We start from the raw sequence: 17,500 nt of genomic DNA, 5'->3' as shown, positions 1-17,500 counted from the left end.
CATTCCATTGTATTGCAATGTAATTGGTCTGGATTCGACATGACTTGTGCCTTCTAAATGTTTAACCTCGTTCAGCAGCACATTTGATTAGTGCAGTGCCGTGTATCCCAACCAGGGGTATGTGCACTAGAGGTGTTTCTATAGCATCCTAGCACTCTTATTTTGTACAAAACCAAGTTCACTAGAGTAGTACAAGAAGAGGGCTGGTCCTCCAGGCTGCCACTACTACTAAAGTCTTGGCAAAGCGGGACAGTTTTTAACTGATGCATTGCATTTCCAAGCTGCTGTGTTCACTGTACACAGCAATGAGGTTTTGCAACCCTGCACGTCGCTGTGCTGTGCTGTGCTGTGCTGTGTGATGTCAGCATCTGCCCAAGGCTTTGGAGTGGCATGAAAAAGGGATTAGCCATTCAGTATTGGCTTAAGACACCGTGTGTGTGTGTGTGTGTGTGTGTGTGTGTGTGTGTGTGTGTGTGTGTGTGTGTGTGTGTGTGTGTGTGTGTGTGTGTGTGTGTGTGTGTGTGTGTGTGTTTGCACGCATGCGCCCGTGCATGTGTCAGCCTCTTGAAGTGGCATCACACACACACACACACACACACACACACACACAGCGAGGCAGGAAGTGGGTTATTTGTGAACGGCTGTGCAGAAAGTCTTGGCCTCCGTGCAACAAGTTGTCTTCAGGTAACCATGCTGGTAAGCACGAAGGACATCCCTGCACACCTTGAACCTGCGCACCTTGTTTGAAATCATTGCAAGAAAGGCTAATAGTCTTTATTACAGACACACCTCCATGTGCAGCACAACATACTTAAAACAGTATAGAAACTGTAGTATCTCTAAAAATAAGCACTGCTAGCACAATTAATAAAAGCACATTTAGCAAATAGGTAAGCTACTGCAACAATGCTCACTTAACCTGGATGTGATGTGAGTGTAGCAGCTATTAAGAGGTCTGATTAGGGTTACAGTTATACTCTCCACTGACGTTTCCAGGTGACACATACACTAACTTAAACATCCACACAGTCTTAAATCCAACTATCTGGAATCCAACTTGCTTGCTATGAAGCCACGTGAACCATGAAGTAAACAACAAAGACCTGGAAGATTTCAAATGCAAGGATCCTTTTCTCATTATTACTAGTTGCAAACATTTTCGTCTTCACGTCATTGTTTGTGGGATGTGGAGAAATCCATGTATTGTAATGGTGCGTGCGTCTCAATCATCCACTTCAGTCAACAGTAGCTATGGGCCGCTCAACCTCAGCAATGCTGTCTCTCCGATAGAGGATGACATTTTTCAGGAATTCCCGTGGGTCCCGCGGGAGTCAAAATTTTTAAGATGAACGGGAGCGGGCAGGAGCGGGAATGAAGATGAATGGGAGCGGGCAGGAGCGGGAATAAAAATGAATGAAAACGGGAATGCTCGCTTCTTTTTTCTTTTTTTTTTTGACGAAACGGGAATGGGATTGATTTTGAGTGGGAGTGGGCAGGATTGGGAAACATTCTTTTCAGGAGTGGACGGGATGGGATTAGTTTCTTTTACTCCAGTCCAGGATGGGATGGGATGGAATGGGATTTTTTTTCTGGGACCGGGATGGGACGGGAGTGAAAATCCACTCCCGTGTCATGCTCTACTCTCCGACCTGTAAGTCCACATCCTTATCACACAGTCACACAGTCCCAGTTGCATAAGGCCTATTTGTTTGGTGCCTGAGTCCCGCCAGGTGCATCTGTTGACACGTATGGATCTGTATAACCATATGACCTTTTTTGTTTTCCTGAAAACCTAAACAATCTCAACAATTTGTTGGATTTAAACAAGTGCTATCTGGCTTCTGAGCTTCTGTCTAAAAGCCCCCAAATGCCTCGTCGGAGAGAAAATTACGGATTTTTCATGTCAGGCAGGGGATGGGTTTTTTTTTGGGTGAAGGAATGTTTTGCTTTGGGGAACGTGACTGGACCCTTTATAAGAAAATATGGCCCCTCTCAGAGTGCTTCCCCCAGGGGCCTGCGGACAGAGGGAGGAGAAGATGACAAATAGGTCACACAATTTGCTCTTCAGTTATGACTCCTGGAAGGAGGGAGAGAGAGAGAGAGAGAGAGATATCCTTCTCATCCAAGAGAGGAGGAGAGTTCTGAATTTCGACTGAACACCACTGTTGGTCACTCAGGACCTTTTTAACCCCAACCGTCTAAAAAGTGACACGATTAATTTAATACTGTGTGGCGAAAAGGAAGAAAAAACCCTCCCCAGGTCAGCTGGACGAGTATCTGACTGGTACAAGCTCAACGAGTTCAGTAGAACTGGAGCAATTAGTTCGATTACAGCTAATTGTGCAGGATGGGAAACACACAGCAGCAGGGCTGTTTCTGTGTACTCTGGTCCTGGGGCTTGGGGTAGAAGGAAGCGGTGGGCGCAATCAAATCAGCCCATTTCAGGAGAAGTCATTACAATCACTGCCCTGGACTGTTTATGCTACTTAGATAGCAATTGCCCATATACAGAAACAACGGTCCAGGGGTGCATTTCTGGAAAGCGTGGTTGTTAGCAGTTAGCAACTTCGGTAGTTGCCAATGGGAAATTGCATTGCAACCAACAAAGTAGCTAACATAGTTAGCAACTACGCTTTCCAGAAATGCACCCCTGGTATCAGACTAGGAGGGGGGTTGGGGGGTGGACAGCACAGCACAGCCCAGCAGCAGCAGCAGCAGCGAGGAAGGCGGTTGAATTATTACCCCAAATGACTAACAGGCATCCTGTTTTGGGCAGGGTAATCGTCGACTACTCTGGACTAAATTTCAAGTCTGGAAACAGGCAGTGCTCAGTGCCACGAAGGGCCTCTCAGTGTGGGACTGCTGTTGGGCCATCACTGGGCTTCTGACAGTGTACTGTCTGCATGGGTTTGTTTGCAACGCGTTTCCAAAGCGGCAGCACCCCATGAAATTGAACTCGGGGCGGGCATGCAGTATGCTGGAGGGTTAGTGTTAGTAGTAATGCGAGAGAGTCACATTCACATATAAAGCTTCCCATTTGCCGAAGCAGACCAGCCAGCTGAAACTGTAATCTTCACACAGCTGACATAGTAATTGTATCCATTTGAACCACTTGTTAGAACTCGAGTGGATGTACACACCAGTGTTAATTTTGTCATCCATTTTTTTATTTAGTCTTAGTCTTAGTCTTGTGTCAAAGTCCATTCTTAGTCTTAGTCGCTTTTAGTCTTTCAAAAATCATTTTTGTTTAGTTATTATTTAGTCGACTAAAATTCCTCAACATTTTTGTCTAGTTGTAGTCTTTCACAAATAATTTTTGTTTAGTCATTATTTAGTCGACTAAAAGTCCTCAACATTTTTGTCTAGTTTTAGTCTAAACATTTTAGTCTTTAGTTTAAGTCACAATACAATAAAACACAAGGCCTTTAGTAATGTACTGAGACTTGGTTATTGCCATTCTGGTAAAGCAGTCAATAGTGCATACAAATGGGAATATGTCGCTGGTGCTACGTATTCGTAAAGGGATTTTTGTTTTGTTAGAGAAGCTTCTCCCCCAATATTCGTTAGGGTCAGTCTGCTAAAAGTAAAATCGGTGGATGGATTCAGCTGTAATTAATCATTTTTTAAATCCCATAATGTCCCTTTAAAGGTTAATTACCAATTAACAATTAATTCATAGGTTTTAGTTGTGGTTGTACCAATTTATGTCTGAGCCCCCCCAAAAAGTCTACGTCTTGGTCGTTTTTAGTCTTTCACAAATCATTTTTGTCAGAATTTAGTCGACTAAAAGTTAGTTCTTAGTCTTAGTCACTTTTAGTCTTTCACAAATCATTTTTGTTTAGTCATTATTTAGTCGACTTAAAGTCCTCAACATTTTAGTCTCGTTTTAGTCTTTCACAGATCATTTTTGTTAGTCAGAATTTAGTCGATTAAACTCTCAAAAGGTTAGTCGACTAATATATTTAGTCTTAGTCTAGTCGACAAAATTAACACTGGTACACACATCGAGGTGTGTCGTACACAGCTGAGGTCTCATTCTCTCTTCAGTAGCAAGTAGTGGTACTTCATTTTTTGGGAAGAATGTACTCAATGCTTCCAAAAGACCCAGTCGCATTTTGATCTTTTGATAATTACCGTCACCCTATCTTTTGAGGAAGAAACAGCTCATCTATTTTGAGTCCTCTGTGTAACTGAGCGATGATGAGGTGATTTCTGAGAATCGTTTAATAATAGACCTCTCTTACTCATTCATGTTATGTCATCATCATTGATTCATTCTCCTGATCCCAGAGAAGTGCTTCATAGTGATTTGAATAGACATGAGAATAGAGATTGGAATAAACACATCAAATAGATATTAGAATAGGTTAGAATGGATAATGACATTGTATAATGAATACATTATAACAAATAATAAAAGCCATTAGGTTAGGCATTACAGTAGACATCATAATAGACATGAGGGTAGACATGGCTTAGAATAGAGTTGGAATAGACATTAGAATAGACATGGTGATAGCCATCAGAGTAGACCTAGAATAGACATCATAATAATAACCATTGGAATAGACTACAGTAGACACAATAGAATAGGCATGGGCTGCCCGCTCACTGTATCCTGCCTGCCTGGCTGCCAGTCGCTGTGTCTGCAGTAAATGACACACTTTCATGTGGCCAGTTGTTAACACAATTGTGTCAGCCAGCGAGGGCTGTCCATTAAGCCCAACTGCTGTCAGTGTGACGCAACAGCCCCCCCCCCTTCTCTTCCTATCTTCTCCACTCCTCCTCTCTTGCTTTCCTCTCCCCGCGTCCTCTCTTCTCTTTCCCTCCTCCTCCTCCTCCTCCTCTTCCTCCTCCTCTTTCTCCCTCTACACCCCTCCCTCCTCTTCTCCTCCTACCCTGTCCCCTCTTTTTCCTCCTCTCTTCTTTCTCCTCCTCTATTCTTCCTCCCTCACTTCTCCTCCCTCTACATTCCCCCTCCTCCTCCTCCTCCTTTCTTCCGTGCCTCCTCCTCCTCCTCCTCCTCCTCCTCTGTCTCTCTGCTGGATAAAAATAGGCATTGGATGAGCTCAGCCCACAAATGGGATTCGCTAAGCAGGGTGCCTGCCTGCTCAAAAAAGGAGAAAGAGAAATAAAAGAAACGAGGGGAGGGGAAAGCCAGGAAAGAAGGAGTTATCGTGGCCTGACATGGTCCCTTATTATGAAGGGTAATGCATCCTATTCATCCACGTTATCTATCTTGCCAATACTGCTGAAGCACTTGGAAACGTGTGTTGTGAGCATTGGGTTCACAAACAGCTACTGTTTTTTTGTTGTTGTTGTTGTCTTTGTGTAACAATGTCCCAGGGGTCTAGACTGACTGGTGGTCAGTGGCTGTGGTTAGGAGAGGTGAGGATGTGCTGCGTTGGCCCCTGGCTGTTAAGGGTGGTTTATGCCTCGAGATCAGCGTCACTGCATCATGATGCAGTGAGCCGCGCAGTTAACGGAGTGAAGCCCCCCCCATCACGCAGGTACTCTGGGGCACCTCCCCAAAATTGTGTCTCGACGCAGGGAGCGACGGCGTGAAAGGGCGAAAATAGGTCTCTGATTGGTCCTCTCGACCAGCCTGCTCTGTCCTCGAGTCGAGAACAAGCGCTACTTCCTTGTTCTAACCTTCGTCGGTCTACGGACTGTGAGCTCTTCATTAAATAAGTTGCCCGTGCTTTGTTGTTTGATTTATTTACACGAACCAAAGACAACACATGCGCTTGCAAGTTACGACGCTGAAGTTATTTGGACAGTTGAACAGTGGTTCCGAGGTCGAGGAAACATTCCGCTTCGTCCTCGACAAATGAGCCACTTCTTTGTTCCAAACTACTACTGTGGCTGCCAGTGCGATCAAACATGCACGTGATATAAAGATTTAATGTTTCTCGTCGAGTCTGTGATGCTAAAAAACAACCGACACGTCTAGTTTACTCTTTGTATTGAAGGCAGTTTCAGCGTGGAATGACATCGCGCAGACCGTGCTTCAAAACAGGGCATAAACAAGAATTAACTGCATCATGGCTGCGACAAGCTCACTCTGTGGCACAAGTAGGAAGCATAACCCGCCCTTTAGGCCTCCCCCGGAGCAGGCTGAGTGGGTACTGGTGGTGTCCAGGAGGGATGAGGGTTGTGCCCGGTTGAGCATGGTAAGCCGTCCCTGGGGCAGGCAGGAGAGTAGATCAGGAGCAGCTGGTGGCTGTATTAGTTTGTATTAGACCCAGAGACTCCAGGGGACTTTTGTCTCAAGTGTGTGTGTGTGTGTACATTTGAGCAAGTGTGCATGCATGCGTAGGTGTGTGTGGCGCATCAGACAAAAGACGTTGTGGGGACTTAAGTTGTGTGTGTGTCTGTCTGTGTCTGTCTGTCTGTGTGTCTGTCTGTCTGTGTTTGTGCACGCACACACACTGCTTGCAGCCTCCATGGGACTTCAGCCATGTTGGAAAAAGAAAAGCCGATCAGTCATTGTCACTAGCTGTTTGTCTGTCCGTCTGTCTGTCTTAGTGCCACTGATCTTAACAGAGACTGACACACACCCACAGGGCCGGACTACCGCACAGGCTAGATGTGGCTGCAGCCTAGGGCCCCCCACCTGTCAAGGGGCCCCTGATCACCAAAAGTTTAAAAAACTACATAATTTTGTCAAGATACAATATTGAAAAATAAATCCGTTGTGTTGAACACAGTTGGTAGACTGTTGGTAGACAGTACATAGACAATGTTGCATAATTTGCTTTCGGGGGGGGGGGGGGGGGGGGCTCACAGCAACCTGTAGCCTAGGGGCCCCGGACCACCTTAATCCGGCCCTGCACACACAGGCAGAGGAGCCAGACGGGCCTGGCCCTGCACATAGACATTTCTAAACAACAAACAAACAAGACAAACAAACAACAGCAATAGATAAGAACATTACATGTAAATACTACCACTGATGACTGCACACAGTGTGTTTGTGTGTTTGTGTGTTTGTGTGTGTGTGTGTGTGTGTGTGTGTGTGTGTGTGTGTGTGTGTGTGTGTGTGTGTGTGTGTGTGTGTGTGTGTGTGTGTGTTTGTGCGCGTGCGTGTGTGCATACTATAATATGTGTTATTATAATACTGTATTTGCAGACCAGATCCATACCCATCTGTGTTGTGAAACACCTGTGCTCTAATTCCTGAAATACTATATACACCCAGCACCTATACACACACACACACACACACACACACACACACACACACACACACACACACACACACACACACACACACACACACACACACACACACACACACACACACACACACACACACACACTATTTCTGCAGAATAGAGTATAACAGAGGCGGATTTGTTCTTTAACACCTCTGGCTTCTACTGTGACAAGAGTGACGTCACGTGTACAGTGCAGTGTACCAAGTGAATAATGAAATGGGTTTGTGCACACTGCCTTGATTCAGGCAGGAACAGCTTATGCATGCACAACACGCTAGCAAAAACTCCTCGGTAACACTTTACTTGACGCCGGTGTCATAAGCATGTCATTACAGTGTCATAATAGTGTCATGGCACAGTTGTGCGTGTGTCATAAGCATTATGTCCATGTCATTAACATTGTTTGACTGTTGGCATGAAGTGACATTCGGTTACGGCAAAGACAGGTTGCCAAAATTGGGTCCTTGTTACAAATTGTATGTATTCAGAGGGAGGTGCTTTCAGATGATTTTGTCCTGGGGCCCAGCTAAAGCTGCCAGCGTCCCTGGGGGCAGCCATGATGACTAAAGCCATATGATGACTGGCTGTGTGAACAGCTGACTCGGCTCTCGTGAACACTCCCAGCAGCAGCAGCAGCAGCAGCAGGGCATGTTCAGGCCAGAGGGGCACCACCAAGCACATGCAACCCATGAGGAGGATGAAAATAAATATCCATGTGAGACTCCGCAACCTCTGAAAGACGTTTTATTGCCATCGCCATCGAGCCATCCAGCTGTGTATATTTTCACCAGGCACTTGCAAAACAGAATCCCTGTCATTATTTTACATATAAACTACATACTACCAGGGCTCTAAATTAACTTTTTTCATCACCAGCCAAAATGGCTAGTAGATGTTAATCTTACTAGCCAAACATGCACTCACTAATGGGTCAAAGTGGCTAGTAAGTTGGTTTTACCAGCCAAATTGAAATTTCACCAGCATTTGGCCAGTTGGCTGGTGTTAATTTAGAGCCCTGCATAATACCCATTCACAAATTTGGACTTCTGGGGAATTTTGACACATAATGACCAATAATTAGGCAGCTGGAGTCCGTCATGCTTATTTTATGGGAAGAAACCATACATGTTGTTGAATGGCATATGTTGAGTGCCTTATTTGGATTGTTAGTTGAATGTTGTGATGTTACACTCGCTCAAGTGGCAACGCTTGAACGCAAAGCCTTAAGATTTCAACAGCATTTGGCTGGTGGCGGCTTGACCGCAAGCTTATCACTGATTGCTACTGGTCCACCTTCTTAGTACCGGCTAAGCTGCAGCCTGCAGCGCAGACAAGCCTGAAGCCTGGAGGTCTTGTGTTTCAAACTCACACTCGTCTGTACAGGATGAGTAGAGGAGCCATGCAGCCTCACACTTTCACACGAGACACATGGGGTACTTCCTGGTTCTCAGCCGAGCCACTTCACTTGGCCTGGCCGCAGCGAGTCTTGCGTTTGCTTGTCTCCGTAATGTGCTAGTCACGGCGGCTCAGTGAGTGTTTATGAGGAAGTGACCTACAAAACTCACAGCTGTGTACAGGATCACAGTTGATGAGCCACCCCGCTTGCAGGAAGGTCAAACTGAAAGCAAAAGGCACGTAGGCTACATCCAGGTACTGAACTGGAAGTAAGACCACCAAAGCATCAAGATGAGTGCACAAAAGTAATCTACTTCAACTAGATTTTTGGCTAACAAAAGTTTTAGTAACTAACTGTTTCACACAAACCTGTGAGCTGCTGGAGCTTCTTGCCTGAGCCACTGAATTCGGACACTGCCTCTATGTGTGCGTGCGTGCGTGTGAAAGTGTTTTGGCCACTTGTGTTAGCGTGGTGGCTGTTCAGCCCTATGTTCCCAGCTCTACATCCCCAAAGTTGTTTTCTGTTCTCTCCAGGACTTATTCTCGTTAAAAAATATCTTGTATAACCCTCACAGATTAGGGTTATGGATTTTTTTGATCTGGGTACAGATTTGGATTCTGTCGTTTATCATTTACCACCCCATTACTTTATTATTTATTTATTACCTGTTACATTGTTATATAGTCTTAGGATAGAGAGAAATCTAATTTCCTTAAATGCGTGTGCATATGACCAAACTGACAATAAAGCCAACTGGACTTGACTTAATTTCGCTTACCAACAAAACGTGTTATCAACCGAGTGGAAATGGCATTTTACTAGCGCAAGATTTGTCAGTTATACAAAGACTTTATATAGAAGTGTGGGAACAGGCCCTGCCGTAGCCAACTGGTTGGGCACTCGTCTACCATGCAGCTGACTCGGGTTCGATTTCCAGCCCAGGTCCTTTGCCGACCCCTCCCTGTCTCTCTCCCCATTCGCTTCCTGTCCACCTCTGACACTGTCCCGACAAATAAAGTTAAAAAAAAAGTCCATACAGCTGTGGGAACATGGGTACTCTCCCAGTGTATCTCAGCCATGCGCTGGTCATGATGGCTGGGTAATGGGTGTTGAGGAAGTGGCCTACTAAACCAAACTGTGTGCATAGGAAGCTGTGCATGATAACCTGTTGCTGTCTACGGAAAACACTCAAGTGCCAAACATTGCTGACCTACATGATCTGGTTGGAGATATAGCAGTCAGGGACAGAGGCGGAGCTATAGGGAGGGCAAGGAGGACATTTGCCCAGGGCCCCAGGGCACTTCTGTATTGGTGGTGGGGGCCCGATTGTGACCTTGGTAGGTTGTATGGGGGGCCCCATCAGTGTCTTGCCCAGGGGCCCTGTGTGCAATTGTTCTGCCACTGGTCAGGGAGGTTGATGTGTTTTTGGGTCATCGCTTTCTTTTCTAGCAGACGTCAGGGTGATACAATCACTCTTTTTTTGTTTTGTTTCTTTTTTTGTTTCTACTGTATTATGTACATTAAAAGCATATTCATTGCTTGTACATTCATTTTTGAATATGAATTTATGAATTAATTATGGTTGTACGACCTTACGTCTACTACTGTGTGTGTGCGTGTGCGTGTGCGCGTGCGCGTGCGTGTGCGTGTGTGTGTGTGCGTGTGCGTGTGCGCGTGCGCGTGCGTGTGCGTGTGTGTGTGTCATAAGGCTAATGTATATGGAGGACCTGTTGCTGTGTTTCCAGTAGACATTGCCAAGCAGAGGTGTAGTTAGTTTTAACAGAAGTAAAAGAAATCCAAATTAGATATTTTGTGAGGTTTAGTGAAATAACAGGTGTAAAAACTATGTAATGTTCTATTTCTGTCTCATACACTAACGCCCTTGCCACCGCGGATGATAAGGTGGATACAGTTACTTCATTAGGGGGCCAGAGTAACAAACACTCCTAAAGAAATGTCATACACACACACAGCATGCGTGCACACACACCACATTCTCTACTGCTTTCTCTCTCTCTCTCTCTCTCTCTTGCTTACTCGCTCAAATACATACATACACATTCAGACACATTCTCTCTCTCTCTCTCTCTCTCTCTCTCTCTCTCTCTCTCTCTCTCTCTCTCTCTCTCTCTCTCTCTCTCTCTCTCTCTCTCTCTCTCTCTCTCCACCTCCGTCTGCTGTTGGTATTCGTAAAGATGGTTTTGTCACTTTGATGTGTAATTGGTAGATATAGTGCTCTGATCAAACAGTAATTAAAATCTCCCCCCACTCCCCCTCCTCCTCCCTCTCTCTCTCTCTCCCCTGCAGTCATTCCAAGGCAGTCAAGGACGAGCCTACCTCTTCAACTCTGTGTGAGTATCATCCTCCGCCGCTCGTGATTCTCAACACCCTACAATCGACTCATCAAGAATTATGACTGTTTCTGTTATTGCCCAGACAAGCTGTTAGGAGGTGCGGTTTCATTCCAACCAGCCATCTGGGCTTGGCACACACAGCTGATCCGTAAACGGTCCAAAAAAAAAAAACACACACACACAAACACACACACACAGTAAACATAAACAGAAAAGTCAAGCAAGCAATACACTGATCCAATCTGCATACAGTAGTGTCTGTATGCAGAGGTGTCAAAAGTAAAAGTAAAAGTACTTTTGTGGTGTAATTAGCTTAATTAGCATAATTAGCATAACTAGCACATGACATTACATAGCTATTACATCATTTACTATATTGTACCTAATGAGAGAGATAGACTGTGTGTTGTTACTGAAAAAGACTGAAAACCTAACAAGGACCCACCACAAACTTGATCCAACAAGCAGAGTTAGCTAATCGTAAGACAAGTACACAGGTCTACTGGTTACTCAGATAAGTTACTTATGTTGGAAGGAAACTGTTTCTTTTTTTTACTTTTACTTTTACTTTTGACACCTCTGTCTGTATGTCTGTGACTGTCTGTATGGGTGGGTGCATTGGTATGTTTGTGTGTATGTACTGTTGTGTATGCGTGATAGATTCACACCACAACAAGGACAATCTCCTCATCTCCAGTAGTTCCCAGTGCGCGCACGCTCTCTCTCTCTCTTTCTTTCTTTCTTTCTCTCTTTCTCTCTCTCTCTCTCTCTCTCTCTCTCTCTCTCTCTCTCTCTCTAAGTACATCCCATTATACCAAAGTCAGTAATCTCCATGCCTATTGGATTGGCATCAACAGCTCTACTCAGCTCCGCTCCGCTCTGCCCACCCGCCACCCGCCCGCACATCATGTTACCGTGGCAGCCAAAGTGACAGGTTTTTGTTTACATCGGTCACTTGACAGTGGAGTCACGCCGCGACAGATGACAGTCCTAATGGTGCACTGCTGTATCAGCCAGCCATTGTGACAGACTGTGGAATCACGACCATCACTAACTTCTTCAACACTCAATATTCCTGCCACATACTCATAACGCTAACGATGGAATTATGGAGAGCAGCTCGTCAAGTCACTGTGAGCTGCACAGTAGGGGGCAGGGAAGCCGACGGGCGGGAAAGGGGTCATTTGTCCCGGGCCCAGATAGAGACAGGGCCCAAAATTGAGTTTTCTATGCATTGTATGGATTGGATGGGGGGCCCTTTCAGATCACTGTCCTGGGCCCAGCAAAAGCTGTCAGCAGCCCTGAGTCGGGGTATGGTGGGATGGTGTGTGTGTGTGTGTGTGTGTGTGTGTGTGTGTGTGTGTGTGTGTGTGTGTGTGTGTGTGTGTGTGTGTGTGTGTGTGTGTGTGTGTGTGTGTGTGTGTGTGTGTGTGTGTGTGTTGGCGGGGCTTCTTTGCCACCCAAGGCTGTCAACAATAGTTAGCCCACTTGTGTCAGCATTTCTAATGGATGGTGTGTGTCTGTGTGTGCGCCACATTTCATCAGCCCCTTGCCCAGCCACACTTAAAGGGCATCCCGGGGCATCTTGCAACAACATGCTCCCCAAGCTCTGGTGCCAGTAAGAGAGCATGATAACTTTGATTGATGATAAAAATCGATTGTAGGGATTTCAACAATGAAATGATTCATTGACTTCAATCGATTAATGCGTTAATCGATTTTAAAATAATGAATTGCAATTCGACTGATGAGAGACCCAGGTGAAATGGGCATGTGAAGAATGTGTGGGAAGCAGGTGTGAATAATGGGAATATTGAAATTGCGTTTGGATTGAGAATTACATTACATTACATTGCATTACATTTCACTTAGCTGACACTTTCATCTTATTCAAAGCAACTTACAGTTTTTATTTGTCAGGGTATTGGTTACAGTCCCTGGAGCAATGTGGGATTAGGTGCCTTGCTCAAGGGCACTTCAGCCATGGAGATGTAGGGAGAGGTCAAGGGGGATTCGAACTTGCTACCCCCAGATTGAAAGTCCAACTCTCTAACAACTAGGCCACGAATATACATAGAATATACGAATATACACAAATATTATTGAATTAATTTAAATGTAGCATTTTATCTCGAATTTTTTATTTTATTTATTTACATTTTTCGATTTTATTTTTTGGGCTTGGGTTTTTTACTTTGGGTTCCAAAGGAGTCTTTTTCAACCAGGAGCTTTATAGTTAACTGTATTGTGGGTGGTTTCTCTAGGGCTTTTTAGTTGTAGTTTTGACCTCAGCAACTAAAACCCCAACTCTTCACCAGGTGCTTTTCCCCAGTGCTCTATTACTTGTTGGGGACCCCTTAGAACGAATTTCACCTGCCTCTCGTAGCCACAGTGAAGTATTTTCCTCACTGCATTGTGGATACGGTGGGCACCTGAGCAAGTCGGCTCATCCCTCTCTCTTTAGTTTACAGTATGTTCTCCAGTCCTATTGTCCAGGTGGTCACATATGTAGCTCAAGTGTTTTCCCCAGAGCTTTCATGGCTAAGAAAGCCCTTACCAACCCTCACCCTAAAATACATGCATTTACCTCGTAACTACACTTGTGAACCAGAATGAAAAGATGGTAACCATAGTAATGTATCGCTCCCAGTCTTAATTATGTTTCAGGTCCGTACTGACTGCTAAAATTAGACTTCATTAAACAAGCAACACCAAGTTTGGTCGCAAAATTACACAAGGGGGTATGTACAACAGCAATGCACACTTTCATCAATTTTGCCGATGGAAACTTTGCCACAGAGAGCCCTTGATGAGACAGACAATCCACTGGGAATATTTTTTTTTTAAAACCCACATAGTCGTAAGCAATAACAGCCAGTGAAGAGCAATGACATTGACAAATGTGGAGAGTCTTGCGCTGTGAAATTACTCGCTACGAAATGAATGATGATGCGCCTTCCTGCCAGCCAGGCTACCATGATCAACCGCCCTGTAAACAAAGTAGCTCTGAAGTGCAGTGAGGAAGGACTGCTCTCAAACACAGTCAACAAAATGGGGATCATTCCTCTTGTGTTTTGTTGTTGTCATTGCTGTTTGATTGGGTGCTGTGATATTTTACAGATGTTCCTCTCTGTTTGATCCATTCCCAGCAGAGTGAATGGGACAGTACACATAAAAGTGTGGGCTGAGTGTAATGTAATGTAATGTAATGTAATATACAGTATGCAGTGGTATTCTCCTCTGCAGAGGGAATGGCATTATGGCATTACATATGTGGCATTATGGCATTATGGCATATGTGGCATTATGGTATTACATATGTGGCATTATGGCATATGTGGCATTATGGCATTACCTAGTGTTCATAGAAGTGTGTAGTGCAGTGGTTCTCAACCTTTTTTGAACAAGCGCTCCATTGGCCTCATCACAGGCCTCTCAACGCCCCCTTGACCTCATCATAAGCCTGTCAACGCCCTCCTTAGTATTAAAAAAATAAATGGACTAATGTCCCCCAATGGCAACTAAACACCGCCCCCTCTCAGTTGTATCCTTCTCAACGCCCCCTAGACCTCCCCAATGCCCCCTGGAGAAGCACTAGTGTAGTGAGTGTAATGTAATGCAATATGTACAGTATTGTCCTCCCTGTTGTTGTGTTCCCAGCAGAGTCAACAGGGTGGTACCCATATAATACTGTTTGTTAAGTGTAATGTAATAACTTGGTAATTGTAATAACTTGGTAGTAATGCAGTACAGAAGTGTAATGTGTCTCTTTTTCCTTCTCTGTCTCCCTGCAGAGTGAACGTGGGCTGTGGGCCTGCTGAGGAGCGGGTTCTTCTTACAGGTTTACACGCCGTAGCAGACATCTACTGTGAAAACTGTAAAACCACTTTGGGCTGGAAATACGTAAGTATTGTTTGGTGAACTACTTCGCAATGTACCTCACTTTTATACTACAAAATGATTGATTGATTGATTGATTGATTGATTGATTGATTGATTGATTGATTGATTGATTGATTGATTGAATGAATGGATTGGTAGTGGTTTCTAACATCAAATTATGCAATTTTGTGAAAGCATTGTGATATAATTGGATTTTTATTGGACCTGGACCTGGATAATGTGGGACAATGATGCAGGAACGTCAATCCACTTTTCCATGTTCTTTTAAACTTCAAATAAGAACTTGATTGACTGATTGGTGGATTAATTGATGTGAACAGCGGTTTTAAAAAACATGTATAATTTCCATGAAAATATGGATTTGGTCCTGGTTAAAGTGGGACTATGACACCTCACCTCTGTCGTCTCCTTTTTGCAACAACAGTAGCTGAGTGCAGCTTGGCTCGGCTCTCGCTGACCTAGCGGGCTAACTATAGCTCCACTCCCTTGTAAGCTGATCACCAATTGTCCAGCACCTGTGAATGGACTCCTCATAGTGGACCAGGACTTTTTTATAGTGTCATTAGGGACGGGGGAAGGGGAGAGGGGGAATGGGGTCAAGGTATTTCACTTCACTCAACAGTTGAGCGCTCTGCCGCTCCACACCAATGCTACTAGGTGTTGATCCAGGGGCCATTCTTGTAGCCGTCGAGGCCTCATGACCGCTAGGCTAGCTAGCAATGTTTGGAGTGCTAGCATAGCGTGGTGTGTGTGAATTGTTGTGGCCAGTAGAGTACTGTAGTGTGTGGTGTGGTGTTTGGGACCTGCCTGTTGCTGTAGTGACTGTTGTGGTGGAGGAAGGCCATACGCCTGCATGCCTGTCGCTAAGACAGACACCCTATTCCAGGGTTACTTATTTATGACCGGGCCTATCTGGTTACCACCCAGGGCAGAGCCAGAGCCATAGCAGCACCACCACCACCACCACCAATAACGTGTGTGTGTGTGTGTGTGTGTGTGTGTGTGTGTGTGTGTGTGTGTGTGTGTGTGTGTGTGTGTGTGTGTGTGTGTGTGTGTGTGTGTGTGTGTGTGTGTGTGTGTGTGTGTGTGTGTGTGTGTGTGTGTGTGTTAGTGTGTATGTTAGTGGGTGTGTGTGTTAGTGTGTGTGTGTGTGTAGGGGGATGGGGGGGCTGGCATTTAAAAAGCCATCCTCTTGCTGAGGCGGGGTAAGTGTCATCTCCACAAAAGCAAAAAAGGAAAACAAACAAACAGACTTTTGTTTGGTCGGCCAAAGAGCGTCAGTGGTGATCTCTGAGACTAGCATGTGTCTCAGCCCTCATAGACTACTGTAACACACAGATGGATATTTGGCATTCGAGATGGGGCGATGCATATAAAACACATATGACATTTTGAAGAGTAGCAGTAGTGATACAGGCCGACATTTTCCCTTTTGAAGCACATACAGGCTGATATTTGCACAATATTTCACCCGTTTATAGAGTACAGTACATGTGAAAGTGAAATGAAGTGAAGTGAAAGTGAAAGCCCAACTGGGAAACTCCAACTCCTGTTGTCAATGTGACACAGCACTCCACCGCATACAAGTGCACACTGCACACAATGAAATTGCATTTATGCCTCACCCGTACAAGAGGGCAACCCGCAATGGCACCTTAAAGGGAGCAGTGTGGCAGAACGGTACCATGCTCAGTTATAGGTGTAATGTGTTTCGTAGCTTATATGTAAAGACTGCAAAATCAGTTTACCTACCATGGGTACCAATAAAGTAAAGTGAACGGAACTAAAAGTTTCAACATCACTTTGTAGAGCAGAGTGTGCACAGTACAGATTTTTCATTGATCCCAAAGGAAATGTTTCCTCACGTACGTTTTAATGATTTCAGTCATTGTTACGATCTGCCCCCATCGCTGCTACTATTTTCAGGCTGAACAGAAAACAAAGGTTTTTTCGGTTCACAACGTGACCAACTTCCTGCTTCCCAAAACGCCCAGACTAGCGGCGTGAACACACCAGTCGGTTTGAGATTTGGTGGGGGAACAGGCAACGGCACGGTTCTCTGTCGGCCCCAACGCGCCACATTTGGCACCTGCGCCTCTAAACTGTGTTTGACAATCACCCCCCAGTGGATTATGCTGTTTGCTCAGGCCCGGTGTTTTCACAGCCGATGAGAAATGAAAGGCCAATGAAAGATTGGTTTTCATTTAATGTGCACCCAGAGAGAGGAGAGGAGAGGAGAGGAGGGGTACTGAGGACGGAGAGAGAGAAATATTGAGAGAGAGAGAGAGACGAAGAGGGGAGAGTGACAGCAGAGAGAGAGAGGGAGGGATGGGGAGGGAGAGAGGAGAGCTGAGAGAGGAATGGAGAGAGGGGACAGAGAGAGAGAGAAGAGAAGAGAATAGAGAGAGGAATAGAGAGAGGGGTCGGAGAAAGAGAGAGAGAGAGAGATGGAGGGGAGAGAGATGTAGAGAGAGAGACATAGAGAAAGTCGAAGAGCATGCGAGAGAAGGGGAGAGTGAAGAGATGGAGGGATACAGAAAGAAAGGGGAGGGAGGAAGAAAGACAGAAAAAAGGAGAGAGAGAGAGAGAGAGAGAGAGAGAGAGAGAGAGCGATGGATAGGAGGGGA

General features: G+C 45.1%; 1 protein-coding gene across 3 annotated transcripts in view; it reads left to right on the top strand.

Moving 5' to 3' along the window:
* The window catches only part of ypel1 (yippee-like 1), a 29,471-nt gene that overhangs the window by 8,634 nt on the left and 3,337 nt on the right, over nucleotides 1-17,500 (top strand). For all 3 annotated transcript variants that reach the window (XM_063195071.1, XM_063195072.1, XM_063195070.1), the window contains exons 3-4: nucleotides 10,924-10,967; nucleotides 14,765-14,873. In XM_063195071.1, coding sequence (XP_063051141.1) covers nucleotides 10,924-10,967; nucleotides 14,765-14,873 — 153 coding nt within the window. The remainder of the gene's footprint in view (nucleotides 1-10,923; nucleotides 10,968-14,764; nucleotides 14,874-17,500) is intronic.

Source organism: Engraulis encrasicolus, chromosome 3 (assembly GCF_034702125.1).
Source record: "Engraulis encrasicolus isolate BLACKSEA-1 chromosome 3, IST_EnEncr_1.0, whole genome shotgun sequence".
NCBI lineage: Eukaryota > Metazoa > Chordata > Actinopteri > Clupeiformes > Engraulidae > Engraulis > Engraulis encrasicolus.
The sequence above is the reverse complement of the archived record's forward strand: the minus strand, read 5'-3'. Positions and strand labels throughout refer to the sequence as shown.